This window comes from Macaca mulatta, chromosome 6 (assembly GCF_049350105.2).
Source record: "Macaca mulatta isolate MMU2019108-1 chromosome 6, T2T-MMU8v2.0, whole genome shotgun sequence".
NCBI lineage: Eukaryota > Metazoa > Chordata > Mammalia > Primates > Cercopithecidae > Macaca > Macaca mulatta.
Window position 1 is genome coordinate 158,879,143 of NC_133411.1, and position 17,022 is coordinate 158,896,164.

At 42.2% G+C, this 17,022-nt stretch overlaps 1 protein-coding gene across 1 annotated transcript in view; it reads right to left on the reverse strand.

The window, feature by feature from the left end:
- PDE6A (phosphodiesterase 6A) overlaps window positions 1-17,022 on the reverse strand; it is an 83,707-nt gene that overhangs the window by 56,429 nt on the left and 10,256 nt on the right. The window contains 2 exon segments of the mRNA NM_001278479.1: window positions 5,845-5,919; window positions 15,554-15,694. Coding sequence (NP_001265408.1) covers window positions 5,845-5,919; window positions 15,554-15,694 — 216 coding nt within the window.

A 17,022-nucleotide genomic window follows, 5' to 3' on the forward strand; every position in this document is an offset into this window, starting at 1 on the left:
ATTTAGAGATTCATCTCTGCGTTTTAATTTTGACTTTAATAAGTGCAAGAAGAAAGAGATAAAGACGGCTGCCAGAATCTAGGGAGATGGGAAAGTGGTCAGGAGGTTCCCATCCCATTTAAAATCACAGCCAATCAGCCATCCTTCCTGCTCTATGGTCATGGCCCCATTTCTCCTTCATGCCTACCACTCAGCTGTTCTCTTGGCTGTGTCGTCACTTCAGACCTACCTTCTCAATCATGCTTCACGCCTCCAAACTAACTCTCTGCCTCTTCCATCCCTCCTACCTCCTTGCATTGTTAAAATTCCTATTCCCTTAAAGTAGAGCTCTTCAATTGCATTACTCTCTAGCATACAATTAGATGTTGGCATGTGGCTCCATTCCCCTAGCTCTCCAGGGGAAATTCTATTACCTTTTTCTTAGGTCCTCTGTGTGCCCAAGTGTGACGAGCAACTATTTCACAAATGAGAAAGCTGAGACACAGACAGAGGAAAGGACTCACTTGTAGCAAGACAGTGAACCAAAATCAGAACCTGGGTCCTTAATTCTCAGCTCAGTGCTTTTCCTCTATGTCACCTAAGGTTAACAGCTTAGTGTTTTACTGTCTGCATCACTGTCACCTTGAACAGGGCTGCTCAGGGTGTAATCCGTGGACGGGTGCCAGTCTGCGAACTCTTTACTATTCCAGGAGAAGATAAAAACAGAGACTGAGAGTCATTTAGGAAGTTTTGTAACAATTTGACTGAGTTAGATGAGGTCTGTTTAATTGAACAAAAGGGGAAGGGGCATATGTATATGTATATATATATATATTTTTGTGTGTGTGTGTGTGCGTGTGTGTGTGTGTGATGGAGTCTTGCTCTGTCACCCAGGCTGGAGCACAAGTGCAGTGGCATGATCCCAGGTTTATATTTTGTCTGTCTTTACACAATTTTGTTTTTCTAGGAATATATTTTGTCATATTTTTAAAAGTAGCAATCAAAACATATTGAAGCCATGACTCACTCTCTTGAGTACGCCTGCACTCCCCTTTCTTGTGTTTTTCACGCACACACACACACAAAATTGGAAATTTTTTTAAAAAGGAAAACCAAACTGTTACTTTACTACAGGTATTTTGAGAAGTACCTCCCTAGAGAATTCAATGCAGATACCTGGGCTCCACCCCAAGCCTTCTGACTCAGAACCTCCACAAAGAGAAATCCCTGAATCAGTTAAAGATGTCTGAAGGTCTGTTTGGTTGACGGGCAATCGGCAATGGTCACCTTCCAACTCGTAAGGGAGAGGCTCTGCTGCTCAAAGCCTAGCATTGGCGGCAGCTGCACTGACTGAATACTTCCAGGAGGCAAGCTCTGGTTAAACAAAAGACAGAAGCTGAAACCGCTCCAATGGCATAGGCTACCCCCAGGGGTAGTGAGCTCCCTAAAACAGGAAGCATCCAAGGGGAGACTAGATGAACCCTGAAACATGATAAATAGAATGGAGCTGAGGCTAGACCTAGAGTGAGGATTCCTGTTCTAGTTTCGGTCCTACTCTGTGTGTTCTCTGGGCCTCAGTTTCTCTGGCTGTAAAATTAGATAGGTGGTACGTGTTTGTTGCTGCTAAGTAGCAGCTCTCTTTCCCCCAAGCAAAGGATGGAAACAAATCATATAAAACTGTCTTAACGGAATCAGGGCCGGGTATATAGATAGAGGCCCTGCAGCTTTGTTCTCTCTTACTACCTTTCCTGCCCTCTTCCTTTTCCATTAACCCCTGGTCAAGGCAACTACTATGGAACTCTAAGGTTCTAAGGACAATGGGGGAAAAACAAAATTGTATTAGATAACATACCCTCCCAGCTATGATTTTAAGGTTATGATTAGTTAGCAATATCTCTCAAAGATCAAAACAGACATATTCTTTGACCCACATGTGGTAATGGATCCTAGAGATATACTCCCAAATGTGGGTAAAAGCATTGTTTGCCCCATCCAGGGGTCTTAACTAGACTGCTTTAAAAAGTCTGGAGATGATGTGACGTCTCTTATTAAGAGAGTAGTTGTACAGTGGATACCACATGTTTCCAGAGTGAGATTGCTGTGCCTGTGCTGATAGGGAAAGATGACAAAATATTCAGTTAAGTAAAAAGAGCAAGGCACAAAATAGAATCATAACTTTAGTGCAGAGTGGTGGTGGTAGAATATGTGTACTTCTCCGTGAATATCTGGATATACATAAACACTCCTGCCGAGAGAGTTTGCTAACAGCAGCTGCTTCACGGAGGCTGACCAGGAGGAAAGGGGCATTTGATTTCTTATGGAGTGAACTTTTCACTGTGCTCATGTATTACTTTTTCAACATACAAACAAATTTTCTTTTTTTATATTTTTTACTTTGCTTTATTTTATTTATTACTTTTTTTGAGATAGGATCTCATTCTGTCACCCAGGCTGCAGGGCAGTGGCACAATCTTGGCTCACTGGAGCCTCAGTTTCCCAGGCTTAAGCAATCCTCCTATCTCAGCCTCCCAAGTAGCTGGTAATACAGGCACACGTCACCATGCTCGGCTACTATTTTTTTTTTTTTTTTTTTTTTTTAGTTAGAGACAAGGTCTCACTTTGTTGTCTAGGCTGGTCTTGAACTCCTGGCCTTAAGTGATCCTTCTGCCTCAGCCTCCCAAAGTTCTGGGATTATAGGCATGAACCACTGCACCTGGCAAAACAAACTTTCTTAAAAATATTTTTAGGCCGGGTGTGGTGGCTCAAGCCTGTAATCCCAGCACTTTGGGAGGCCAAGGCGGGTGGATCACGAGGTCAGGAGATCGAGACCATCCTGGCTAACACGATGAAACCCCGTCTCTACTAAAAAATACAAAAACTAGTCAGGTGAGGTGGTGGGCGCCCGTAGTCACAGCTACTCGCGAGGCTGAGGCAGGAGAATGGCGTAAACCCGGGAGGCGGAGCTTTCAGTGATCTGAGATCCAGCCACTGCACTCCAGCCTGGGCGACAGAGTGAGACTCCGTCCAAAAAAAAAAAAATTTAAATAGTCAAGTTGTACCTTATAAGCAGTTCTAGAAAGCAAAGGTGGCTGCATTATATCCTAGGAGATAAGTTTCTGCCTGGGAAGGGGAGAAGGCAGAGTTCCAGGACCTTATTGACATCTTTGTCTTCCCCTAGGGCCACCTGTCCTTGGGCCTGTGCTGCCCACTGTACTCCCGGCAGGCTCAGGGCTTCCTGGGCCTCGCTGCTGTCCTACCCAGGGTTTCCCACGAGTCTTTAGAAAGGTTAGAAATGGACATTTTTAGGCTGGGCACAGTGGCTCATGCCGGTAATCCCAGAACTTTGGGAGGCAGAGGCGGGCAGATCACTTGAGGTCAGGAGTCTGAGACCAGCCTGGCCAACATGGTGAAACCTCATCTGTACTAAAAATACAAAAGTTAGCCAGGCACGATGGTGGGGCGCCTGTAATCCCAGCTACTCGGGAATCTGAGGCAGGAGAGTTGCTTGAGCCCAGGAGGCGGAGGTTGCAGTGAGCTGAGATCATGCCACTGCATTGCAGCCTGGGCAACAGAGTGAGAGTCCATCTCAAAAAAAGAAATGGACATTTTTTTGGAATCCCACAGGAGAATCAATTTTCTTTCCCAAAAGTAACAAAAAGATCCGTGTACTTTGGGTAACTAGGCTTTTTCCACACACTGTAGCTCAGTCAAAGTCTTTAAAGCCATATTCATGTACAAATTCACCAGCCTCTGGAAAGTCAAAACTGAGCCATCAAAAGTACCTTTGTTTCCTTCTACCTGAGCAGCTGACACAAGGGGCTTTGAAAGAGCCACAAATACCCATGGAAATATACCACTTTTTAAAAGACTGCTATTTTTTTTTCCATGAAGTCTATTTAGCCCGTATAACTTTTAAATACTTAAAACATACACACACTATTTTATTTTTAAAAGGAGATGAAGCAAGATGTAGCTGACATTGTGAGGCTTTTGACCTAAGATTTGGGAACATTAATTGGTTGAAATTCAGACGAAAGCTGTATTTCCAAGTGAATGTGGCAGATTAATTGTGAGAGGGATGTTAGAAGGAAGAGGGAATGTTAAAGGGCCTAATTTAGGCCGGGTACCATGGCTCATGCTTGTAATCCCAGCACTTTGGGAGCCCAAGACAGGAGGATCACTTGAGGCCAGGAGTTCAAGACCAGCCTGGGCAATATAGCAAGACCTCATCTCTATAAAAAATAAAAATAAAAACAAAATAAAATGCTGCAATTGGATGAGACTAGAGATCATAATCTTAAATGCCTAGAGAGGTCTGATTAAAAGAAAAAATGAAAGCAGGGCACAGATGTACATAAAAGAGAGTGGTGGGGGCCAGGCGCGGTGGCTCACACCTATAATCTCAGCACTTTGGGAGGATGAAGTGGGTGATCACTTGAGGTCAGGAGTTCAAGACCAGCCTGGCCAATGGGCAAAACTGTGTCTCTACTAAAAATACAAAAATTAGCCAGGTATGGTGGCAGGTGCCTGTAATCCCAGCTACTCGGGAGGCTGAGGCAGGAGAATCACTTGAACCGGGAGGCGGAGGTTGCAGTGAGCCGAGATCGTGCCATTGCACTCAAGCCTGGGTGACAAGAGCAAAACTCTGTCTCAAAAAGAGAGAGTGGTGGGGACTGTGGCAAACTAGAGAGCTCAGGCCACATCCCAAGGAGGTAGCTGCTACTAGCCCCAGTCAAATTTGCCCTGTTGGATTGTGGGTCCAGTTTTGATTAATCATCCACCTTTTCAAAAGAAACTGAGAATTCAGATATTTATGGGAAAGACTTTGATTTTTAAGGGTTAGCCGCCAATTTCCCAGCACTTTGGGGAGCCAAGAAAGGAGGATCACTTGAGCACTAGGAGGTCAAGACCAGACTAGGCAACATACCAAGACCCTATCTGAGAGAAAAAGAGAGAGAGAGAGATAGAGAGAGAGAGGAAGGAAGGAAGGAAGGAAGGAGGAAGGAAGGAAGGAAGGAAGGAGGGAAGGAAGGAAGGAAGGAAGGAAGGAAGGAAGGAAGGAAGGAAGGAAGGAAGGAAGGAAAAAAGAAAGAAAATAGAAAAAATATGTAAAAAACCTATGTAGCCAAGCAAGTATATCTATCAGCTGGATTTGGCTTTCTGGCTACCAATTTGTACATTATAGACTAGAAATGAGGGTTTTCTAAGCTCATATTGTCTATAACTCTAAATTCCTGCAAGGTGAAGCCTTGAGTAGGTTGCTCGACCTTTCTGGGTTTCTTTCCACAGCTGTGGAATGAGTATGTTGGTCCCTGCTTGGTCTACCCCACAAGGTTACTGTGAAACTCCAATAAGATATTAAACACTTTGCTTCTTGTTAGTATAGTGCTTAGAAAGAAAGAAAGAAAAAGGAAGGAAGGAGGGAAGGAGGGAAGAAGGAAGGAAGGAGGAAGGAAGGAAGGAGGAAAGAAGGAGGAAGGAATGAAGGGAAGGAAGGAAGAAGGAAGGAAGGAGGAAGGAAGGAGGAAGGAAGGAAGGAGGAAGGAAGGAGGAAGGAATGAAGGAAAGGAAGGAAGGAAGGAAGGAAGGCAGGCAGGCCACTTTGCACATGTTAGGGATGTTAGGGCATGACAATTAGGAGGAATTGTTGCTGTTTTTTACTTTTTTTCTCTCTGCTGTTTTATTTTACTTTTAGCACCTGTCTGCTATTGAACATGAGGGATTATTCTAACTTCAAGGGAGACAACCCAACACAAAGACAAATACCTATCTGCTAAAAAAAAATCCTTCAACAGGGTTTACTGTGCCTTGCATTGGAAATATATTAAACATCAGATCACACTGAAAAGGCCAGAGAGAACGTACTCTTCCATCTGGAGTCCTGGGACCAGAGTAAGGTGGAACTTCACCCATCAGAACCGGCCACACATCAAAAAATTCCTAGGAATGAAAAAAACAATAATTACATGTTTTGAAAAGAGATCAAGGAAAGGAGATTAAGAAGTCCCACCTATATGAGTCAGCTAACACTGAAATTTAGAAAGTGAGAAGAACTCAGTGAAACCTAAACTTGGAAAGGCAGTAAGACTCACTACAGTTGGAAAATAGTCACATTTGCCCTTCAAAATATTGATGAACTGGGCCTGCCTAGTCATTAGCCAAATACACAGGAGCTGAACTGGGGCACCGTCAGTGTTATTGGACATGAGAGGGAAAGTATGGTCTTTATGGCTAAGAAATTTACCTTAAGACCATGCTAATATGTGCTGAAAGGTTTAGCTAAAACAATGTCCCAAGCAGTATCTTTTATAGTGGTAAAAAATTAGAGACCATCTAAGTGCCCAACAAGATAAGACTTATTAAATCAATTATGGTACATCTATTAACAATGATGTTACAGATGTGTGTGTACTGATTGAAAAGATGATACATTGATGATGATACACTGATGAGTGAAAAATGTGAGAGGCCAAAAAGAATATATCATGTGACCCTAATGTTCAGTTATACATAGAAAATGTTGTGAATACATTTACAACAAATTATTATTATTATTATTATTATTATTATTATTATTATTTTGGAGACAGGATCTCACTCTGTTGCCCAGGCTGGAGTGCAGTGGCTCCATCTCAGCTCACTGCAACCTCCACCTCCCGGGTTCAGCCGATTCCCCTGGCTCAGCCTCCCAAGTAGCTGGGATTACAGGTGTGTGCCACCACATCTGGCTAATTTTTGTATTTTTAGTAGAGATGGGGTTTCACCATGTTGGCCAGGATGGTCTCGAACTCCTGACCTCAGGTGATCCACCTGCCTCAGCCTCCCAAAGTGCTGGGATTACAGCCATCAGCCACCATGCCTGGCCCACAACAAAGTATTAACAAGTGATTTTTCTCTGAGTGATTGGAGTCAGACTATAATGTATTTAGAAATTTTTCATAATAAACTTTATTGCTTTTGTAATCAGGAAAAAATAATTTTTCACAAATAATAAAGAAAAAAATGATGCCAAATATGGACAATAGACCTATATCTGGGATCCAGTAAGAACGGCTGACACCTGTAAGATAAGTGGCTGCTAAAGCAAAATACACAGGTGCCTTAGCCTGAGGCTATCTCTGTTTTTCCAGTTTCTCTGTAATAATTTGAGTTCCTACAAAACAACCTGCAACCTCAGTAGACAAACAAACCAAAACCCAACTTAGGAGTATATTATTGTAACAAATGGTGGAGTTTCAACCAATCACAGGCAGCCCAAATGATCAGGCCATGCCTAAAACAGGCAAATGCCCTATTGTTACTGACCATGTTATTTCTATACTTTGCTTCCATGTTCAGCTATGAAAGCTCACTGGCCATGCCATGCAGCAGAGCTCTTTGAACCTCTTCTGGTTTTGAGGGTTGCCCAATTCATGAGTCGTTCTTTGCTCAAATAAACTCTGTTGAATTTTTTTGTCTAAAAGTGTCCAAGGCCAGGCGCGGTGGCTCACACCTATAATCCTAGCACTTTGCGAGGCCGAGGCGGGTGGATCACTTGAGCCCAGGAGTTTGACACCAGCCTGAGCAACACGGCAAAACCCTGTCTCTACCAAAAATACAAAAATTAGCCGGGCGTGGTGGTGTGTGCCTGTAATCCCAGCTTCTCAGGAGGCTGAGGCAGGAGAATCACTTGAACCCGGGACGGGGAGGTTGCAGTGAGCTGAGATTGCGCCACTGCACTCCAGCCTGAATGACAGAGTGAGACCCTGTCTCAAATAAATACATTACATAACGTAACGTAACGTAACGTAACGTAACGTAACATAACGTAACATAACATAACATAAATAAAAGCGGCCAAGACACAGGCAGAAGGAAGAGGAAAATGAGCCAGAAAAGGAGCTGCACGGTCATGCAGCCTCATGAGAGGCCAACTGAGAACCACACAGGCTCTTCCCCACTACTTCCTCATGGCTTCCTTTGCACATAGAGCAACAAAGCTTGTGCGGGGTCAAGTCTGGGCCTGACAGAGGAGCTTCTATCCTCCAGTGCCTTTTCTGTTCATTCATCTGTTACTATCCAGGGATAAACCTTGATCTGTTAGCACTGGGTTACTGTGGGTAGGATGCCAAGCCCTCCTCGTTTCTCTCATTTGAACATGTTTGCCATGGTTTGTTTATTCTAATATCATCCAGAGAAGCAGAAGGGAAGCCACATGAAATGCAGAGTCCATGTTTTTGTCCTTCTCCCCAGTTGAGCTCTTTTTCTAGACTGCCAGCAACAGGAAGAAATTTAATTCTAGGTGAAAATTTAGAAAACAACTTTAATTCTAGGCAAAAATATAACCAGGCCCTACCTGAGTCTCACAACCTGCTGACTGCTAGTTATACACAGGTGGATAAGGCACAGTTTGTATCCTGGAAGAACTGATTGTCTCATGAAGAAGATAATGAATAGTGAGGTAAATGAGGCAAGAACCAAAACAGTGCTGGAAGGAGAGGATAAATGCTAGAGGAGCCCAGAAGAAGAATAAATATATTGGCCTGACACCTCATGTGGGCCAAACACTGAGTGGATCCAAGGAGAAGATTGTCCCAAGAAGTTGTCAAACAAGGGGTTATATGGCAAGCTGGACGTATCTATGACTTCTCCCTTCTTCCTTCCATCCCTTCCTCCCTCTGCACTTTCTTCCTTTCTTTCTTAACAGGTTAATTGATATATAGTTCCCACATCATCTGATAATTTGTCCATTTAAAGTGCACAAATCAACAGCTTTAATGACTTTTTTCATAATGCCAATAGCTCAAGTAAAATCTTAACTACCTGAGGGGCAGGTTCTTAGAGTGTAGGTGGCCTAGATCACTTATTTTTATTCATTCTTGCTATCATCATCTCACACTTTTTCTTTTCTTTTCCTTTTTCTTTCTTTTTTTTTTTTTTTTTGGAGACAGGGTCTTGTTCTGTCCTGTCACCCAAGCTGGAGGGCAATGGTGCAAGCCTGGTTTACTGTAGCCTCAACCTTCTGGACTCAAGCAATCCTCCTTCCTCAGCCTCCCAAGTAGCTACGACTACAGGCATGTGCCACTAGACCCAGCTAATTTTTGAATTTTTTTGTAGAGACAGGGTCTCACTACATTGCCCAGGCTGCTCTTGAATGCCTGGGCTCAATTGATCCTCCTGACTCAGGCTTTCAAAGTGTGAGGAGTACAGGTGTGAAGCACTGTGCCCAGCCTCATAGGCCACTTCTAATTACAAAATTGTTTAATATTTTGAGGATGACGAAGTTCGATACTCTCTTTTTTTTGTTTTTTTGTTTTGTTTTGAGATGAGATCTCACTACGTTGCCAGGCTGGTCTCAAACTCTTATGCTTAAACAACCTTCCTGCCTCAGACTCCCAAATAGCTGGGACTACAGGTATGTATCACCTCCCCCAGCTCAGAGTATTTTTGCGTAAAAGTAGTTTTCCCGTTTGACAGGCAGGCAGTTTAAAATAAACAGAGAACAGATCACTATAGCACACAGTGGCCTAAGCCTGAGACCAAATCCTGCTGCAAACTGTGAATGGTAACTTCAAAATGGAGTCTTTTGAATTCAATTACACAAAAATCTTTTTTAAAAAACATTTTTAAAATCTTCCTTTTTTTCTGTTTTTTATTTTTTAGGCTAGTCAAGTGAAGCAGTGGGAGTGGAGAAGGAACAAAGAAATCTGTAACGGGTTGTGATTAATTAGGTGCAAACACCACTCAGACCAGCCAGAAATTATTTTAATCAAAAAGTAATCATTCATTTGTATGAGTCCATTCATTTGCCACTTCCTGAAGGAGAAACAAAGGGCATGTTGTTGGGCTTAGCAATATTTGGCAAGATATTTATGAATCAAGGGTATGCCAAAATCAGATGAGGCTGGCCATGGTGGCTTATGCCTACAATCCCAACATTTTGGGAGGCCAAGGTGGGAGGATGGCTTGAGCCCAGGAGTTTGAGACCAGCCTGGGCAACATAGTGAGACCCTGTCTCTAGAATTTTTTTTAAATCAGATAAATGGTTTCACTAGAATCAGAGGTTCCCTAAAACCAATATGTGGCCCAACAGTACAGAATCACTTAAGGAGCTACAGGCTGGGTTTGGTGGCTCACACCTGTAATCCCAGCACTTTGGGAGGCCAAGCCCGGTGGACTACCTGAGGTCTGGAGCTCAAGACCAGCCTGGCCAACATGGTGAAACCCTGTCTCTAGCAAAAGTACAAATATTAGCTGGGCGTGGTGGCACGTGCCTGTAGTCTCAGCTGCTTGGGAGGCTGAGGCACGATAATGGCTTGAACCCAGGAGGCAGAGGTTGCAGTGAGCCGAGATCGCGCCACTACACTCCAGCATGGGTGACAGAGCAAGACTCCATTTCAAAAAAAAAAAAAAAAAAATCAAGAAGCAAACAAACAAACAAAATCCCAGAAAAGTGAGACCCATGTATATGAACATCTGGTATCTGATGATGCGACTTATCAAAATGATGGTACTTCAAAATAGTATACTTCCTCAGCCGGGCACAGTGGCTCACGCCTGTAATTCCAGCGCTTTGGGAGGCCGAGACGAGTGGATCGCTTGAGGTCAGGAGTTCAAGACCAGCCTGGCCAACAAGGTGATATCCTGTGTCTACTGAAAAATACAAAAATTAGTCAGGCATGGTGGCATGTGCCTGTAATCCCAGCTACTTGGGAGGCTGAGGCAGGAGAATCACTTGAACCTGGGAGGCAGAAGTTGCAGTGAGCCGAGATCTCACCATTGCACTCCAGCCTTGGTGACAGAGCAAGATTCCGTTTTTTGTTTTTTTCTTAAAGTATATATTTTCTCACTCCTTTTTTTTTTTTTTTTTAATTGATGGGATCTCACCCTGTCACCCAGCAGGTTGGAGTGCAATGGTATGATCATGGCTCATTGCAGCCTTGAACTCCTGGGCTCAAGCCATCCTCCCACTTCTGCCTCCTGAGTAGCTGGGACAGGTGCATGCCCCTGCACCTGGCCTCTCCCTATTCTTAAGAGCTTGTTTGAATGTTCTAGCAGAAGAGCATGGCTACTCATATACTCTTACCCAAGAACAACCCTCCTCTGTCGGGGAAGGTCACCGTCTTTGACTGAGTGCAAAGACAAGAACACGCATGGAGCAGTGAGAAAGGAAAGGGACACCCACCTAGCCAGCCAGATCAGCCAAATTAACACTGGCAATCAATGGTGTCACCGATGTCACAGCTGGATCTCCCTCACAGCCCACACTACTCTTTAAGTGGAAAAATACAGGGAAAAACACAAAAGTTACCCCATCTCACACCATACACATACCTAACTTAAAAATCAATGAAAGATTAAACTATATTAAAACTATAAAAATACTAAGAGTAATAGAGGAGATTATTTCAGATTATCTTTAATGTTGGGGGTAGAAAAATCTTTCCTAAATAAAACTCAAAACTCAGAAGCTATAAAGAGAAAATTTAAATTTTCTGTCTGATGAAAGATGTTATAAACAAAGTTAAAATATAATTCACAGACAGGGAAAAATGTTTGCAGTATATGTGACAGATACATAATCCCTATCATATATAAAGCACTCCTACAAATTAATAAGAAATAGATTATTAAATTTCTTTTCTTTTTTTTTTTTTTGAGATGGAGTTTTGCTTTAGTTGCCCAGGCTGGAATGCAATGGTGCAACCTCGGCTCACCGCAGACTCTGCCTCCCAGGTTCAAGCGATTCTCCTGCCTCAGCCTCCTGAGTAGCTGGGATTACAAGCATGTGCTACCACGCCCAGCCTAATTTTGTATTTTTAGCGGAGACGGGGTTTCTCCATGTTGATCAGGCTGGTTTCGAACTCCCAATCTCAGGTGATCCACCTGGTTACAAGAGCGAAACTCTGTCTCCAAAAAAAAAAAAAAAAAGAGAGAGAGAGAGAACGGAAGCACCGAGTGGGAGAATACAGCCATGCGTCACTTATGATGGGGATATGCTCCGGGAAATGTGTGTGTCGTTGGGCAATTTTGTCATTGTGTGAACATTATAGAGTGCACTTGCATTACCCCAGATTGTATAGCCTACTACACACCTAAACATAGCTAAACATAAAAGATATAGTAAAAATAAGCTATAAAAGTTTAAAAATCATACACCTATACAGGGCACTTAGCATGAATGGAACCTGCGGGACTGGAAGTTGCTCTGGGTGAGTCAGTGAGTGAGTGGTGAGTGAATATGAAGGCCTAGGACATTACTGTGCGCTACTATAGACTTTATAAACACTGTACACTTAGGCTACACTAAATGTGTTTTTAAAATTTCTTTCTTCAATAGTAAATAACCTTAGCTTACTGTAATTTTTAATTAATTAAGTAATTATTTTAGAGATAAGATCTTGCTCATTATAGCTCACTGCAGATTCGGACTCCAGGCCTCAAGCAATTCTTCTACCTCAGCCTCTTGAGTAGCTGGGATTGCAGGTATGAGCCACCAAGCCTGGCTTGTAACTTTTTTACTTTATAAATTTTTAAATTTTTCTTTACAAAATTTTTTATTTTTAAAAACTTTTTTGACTCTTTTGTAATAACACTTAGCTTAATACACAAACACATCATACAGCTGTGCAAAAATATTTTCTTTTTAAAAAAATTATCTCAAATTCTGTTATTCTTTTTTCTTTTTTTATGTCTTTGGTGCTTGAATCAGAACAAAAATATTTGCTTTATATCTTTATTCTACAAGCTTTTTTTCTCTTAAATTTGTTTTTCTTTTACTTTCTAAACTTTTTTGTTAAAAACTAAGACACAAACACACACATTAGCCTAGGCCTACACAGGGTCGGGATTATCAAAATCATCATCTTCCACCTCCACACTTTGTCCCCCTGGAAGGTTTTCAGGGGCAAAAACAAGTATGGAGCTCTTATCTCCTGTGATAACAATGCTTTCTTCCGGAATATCTCCTGAAGGACCTGCCTGAGGCTGTTTTACAGTTAACTTTTTTCTTTTTTAATAAGTAGAAGGAGTCAACTCTAAAATAATGGAAAAAAAGGTGTAGTATAGTAAATATGTAATCCAGTAACATAGTTTTCTATTATCAAGCATTATGTACTACAACTTATAATTGTGTGTGATATATATATATATATATATTTGTGTGTGTGTGTGTGATGAAGTGTCACTCTGTCACCCAAACTGGTGTGCAGTGGCACGATCTTGGCTCACTGCAACCTCCGCCTCCCAGGTTCAGGCAGTTCTCCTGCCTCAGCCTCCTGAGTAGCTGGGATTACAGGCACCTGCCACCACAGCCAGCTAATTTTTGTATTTTTAGTAGAGGCAGGGGTTTCCCCATGTTGGTCAGGCTGGTCTCGAAGTCCTGACCTCGTGATCCTCCCACCTCAGCCTCCCAAAGTGCTGGGTTTACAGGCGTGAGCCACCATGCCCGGCCTATATGTGCTATGCTTTTATGCAACTGGCAGTGCAGTAGGTTTTTCTTATACCAGCATCACCACAAATGTGAAGAATGCATTGCACTATCACTAGACGATAGGAATTTTTCAACTCCATTATAATTCTATGGACCATGGTATATGCCATCATTGATCAAAATGTCGTTATGTGGTGCGTGACTGTATTTGCAATGCATGTATTTGAAAGTGGACTTGTGCTCAGAATTTGCAAAGAACTACAAATCAGTGAGATAAAAAAGACAACGTGATTTTTTTAAATGGGGGAAAACAGTCACGTCACAAAATAATACATCCAAATGGCCAATAAATGTATTTAAAAATATTCATCCAGTCATTAGGGGAATTCATGTTGATAACAAAAGAGATAAAGCCACATGCTCACCAGAATGGCTAAAGTTACTAAGAATAACAATAGCAAGTATTGATGAAGAAACCCTTGATACATTGCTGCTGAGGGTATAAAATGGTACAATCATATCATTTTGAAAATCAGATCGGCAATATCTACTAAAGCTAGTACTCTGAAATTCTACTCCTCGGTAAATACTTAACAGAAATGGCACAACTGTGTACTAGTAATGTACTAGAAGTTTCATAACAACAATATTCATAATAGACCAGATCTGAAAACTCAAATGTCCACCAACAGTGGAAATGAATAAATACACTGTGGATTATACCTATAATGAAAATTCCACAGGAATAAAAATGAATGAACTCATGCTAAATGAAGCAATAAGGATGAATCAAAAGAAGCCAAACACAAAGGCATGTGTATTGTAGGATTCCATGTATATGAACCTCAAAAAGGCAAAACCAATATGGTATGAAAGGTCAGATGGTGGTAACCTTTCAGGAGGAGGCTGTGGGAGGTACCGAAGAAGGTATGAAGGAGGCTGCTGAGGTGCTGTTTGTCGTGTTCGGTTCCTTAATTTTGGTGGTGGTTTCATGGGAACGTTCACTCATTGAAATATTATATCCGCAGTTATAATTAATGTTCCTTTTCTGTGTCTGTGTTATCCTTCTTTTTTTATTTTTATTTTATTTTTTGTAGAGACAGGTCTCACTATGTTGCCCAAGCTGGACTCGAACTTCCTGGCCTCAAGCCATCCTCCCACCTCAACCTCCTAAGGTCCTGGGATTACAGGTGTGAGCCACTGTGCCAGGCCCATGTTTCAGTATAAAGGCTTATTAAAAAGAATTCATATGTGCTGACATGGAAAGACGTTTGTAAAACATTAAGTAAAAAATGGCAGACTATCAGAAAATGTTGTCCAGCAATTTTTTTACTCAGCTCATCAGAAGATTCTGATGAATTGTCAAGTTTGGGAGCCTCTGGACTATATCCAAGATTCTGTGATCCATGTATTCACTCGATCCAATATGTTTGGAGAGTCTGCATTGGCCTGGGCACCTCAGCATGACAAGGCGTACAAAGTAACACTGACTGAAATCCTTGGGTTTTCAGGATAGGAGATAATAAGCATAGATAACTTGGAAACTCTGTTTCAAGGCAGAAAATAATTAGCCTCATAGGGCAGAAACAACTAAACAAAGAGGAATAAGGAAGTTGTTTGGGGAAATGTATCTAAAAAACATCTCTGGGAGCTGCATTGAACTCTGCCCCCTTAGCTGCTGTCTCTGCCACAAATCTGGCCCCTGAGCATGTGAGGGACCAGATGTTGGCGTCTGCCTCCACTTAATTGCCTGGGTGAGCTCTGTAATAGATAAATTGCAGCAAAGTTTACACGCAACTTTCAGGACATTTTTTGAGAATCCCTGACGTTGGCAACTTTCTCCTTGACTCTCAACCCGCACTGAAACTTCTTTATCACTGACCTTCATCACCTCATCAGTTTCTTTTCATGTACACTTTTTTTTTCTTTCCAAATGACTAAGGAAAATACAGATTGTTTTCGCTCACCTGTGTCCTAGATTGACTTTTCCCCTTTAAAGGCTGACACTCCTCTCCTCAGTACAGACCTATGTAAAACTTTCTACAACCATCCCAATTCACCCAGCCTCTTCCCTGTGCAATTGAATGTGTGCCAAGACTCTAGCCGTCAGTCAGTGCCTATTTAATCTTTTCTTGGAAATGTCTGTTGCTGCAGTTTTCTCACCTTCTGCTTGGTCATGTCTAAGAGACCCACAGAGTATCTGTCACAGTTGAGGAAAGCACGGACTGTGTACAGGGCTTTGTGGAACTGTCGTTCGATGTCCGTAAGTTCTTCAAAGACTTTACTCCCAGACCACAGCAGTATCTGAAAAAATACGGAAATATATTCATAGATTTTGAGGTGCAAAGTAGTAGCTCACTTAGCTGGAGAATAACAAAAATTCTGTGAAGTTCTGTAGAGTTTATTTCACTTAATCTTCATAATAATTTGGAGAAATAGACAGGTTAACTATCCTCCATTTTTACTTTTAGATTTTTTTTAAGTTTATTTATTTATTTATTTATTTTTTAGGGACAGTCTTACTCTGTCATCCAGGCTGGAGTACAGTAGTACAATCATAGCTCACTGTAACCTCCAACTCTCAGGCTCAGGCAATTCTCCCATCTCAGCCTCCCTAGTAGCTGGGACTACAGGTGCACGCAGATAATCTTTAAATTTTTTGTAGAAATGAGTTTTCACTTCTGGCCTCAAGCAATCCTCCTACCTCAGCCTCCCAAAGTTCTGGGATTATAGGCATGAGCCACCTTACCCAGCCCATTATCATGCATTTTTTTTAAATTTTTATTTTAAAAATAGAGATGGGGGTCTCACTATGTTGCCCCAGCTGGTCTCGAACTTCTGGGCTCAAGCAATCTTCCTGCCTTGGCCTCCCAAAGTGCTGGAACTACAGGCATGAGCCACCATGCCCAGTCCAATTATCTTCCATTTGTAGATAAAGAAACTGAGGCTCAGAGAGGTGAAGTAACTGGCTGCTTTACATTGGGTCCAACTGTTTCCCTTTCATTTATCTCATAGGTTTTTAATAAAAATAATAAGGAACTTCAATTGAGCACTATTGTCCTATATGCATTATCTCATTTACTATTGATGGCAACCTTTGGAGGGTGGCACCATAATCATCCCTATTTTTCAAATGGGGAGACTGAAGCATAGAAAGATTAAGTGGGCTGGGCGCGGTGGCTCAAGCCTGTAATCCCAGCACTTTGGGAGGCCGAGACAGGCGGATCACGAGGTCAGGAGATCGAGACCATCCTGGCTAACACGGTGAAACCCCATCTCTACTAAAAATACGAAAAAAAAAAAAACTAGCCGGGCTCGGTGGTGGGTGCCTGTAGTCCCAGCTACTCAGGAGGCTGAGGCAGGAGAATGGCGTAAACCTGGGAGGCGGAGCTTGCAGTGAGCTGAAATCCAGCCACTGCACTCCAACCTGGGCGACAGAGGGAGACTCCATCTCAAAAAAAAAAAAAAAAAAGAAAGATTAAGTGACTCGTTTAGGGTCTTAGAGCTAGTCAGTGGTTTGAGCAGGGATTCAGATCAAAGCCATCTGACTTGAAGCTTGTGCATATAACCACTCTGGTATACAGCTTTACAGATAGCCATTACCTTGTAACACTCGTGATGCTGGCCAGAGA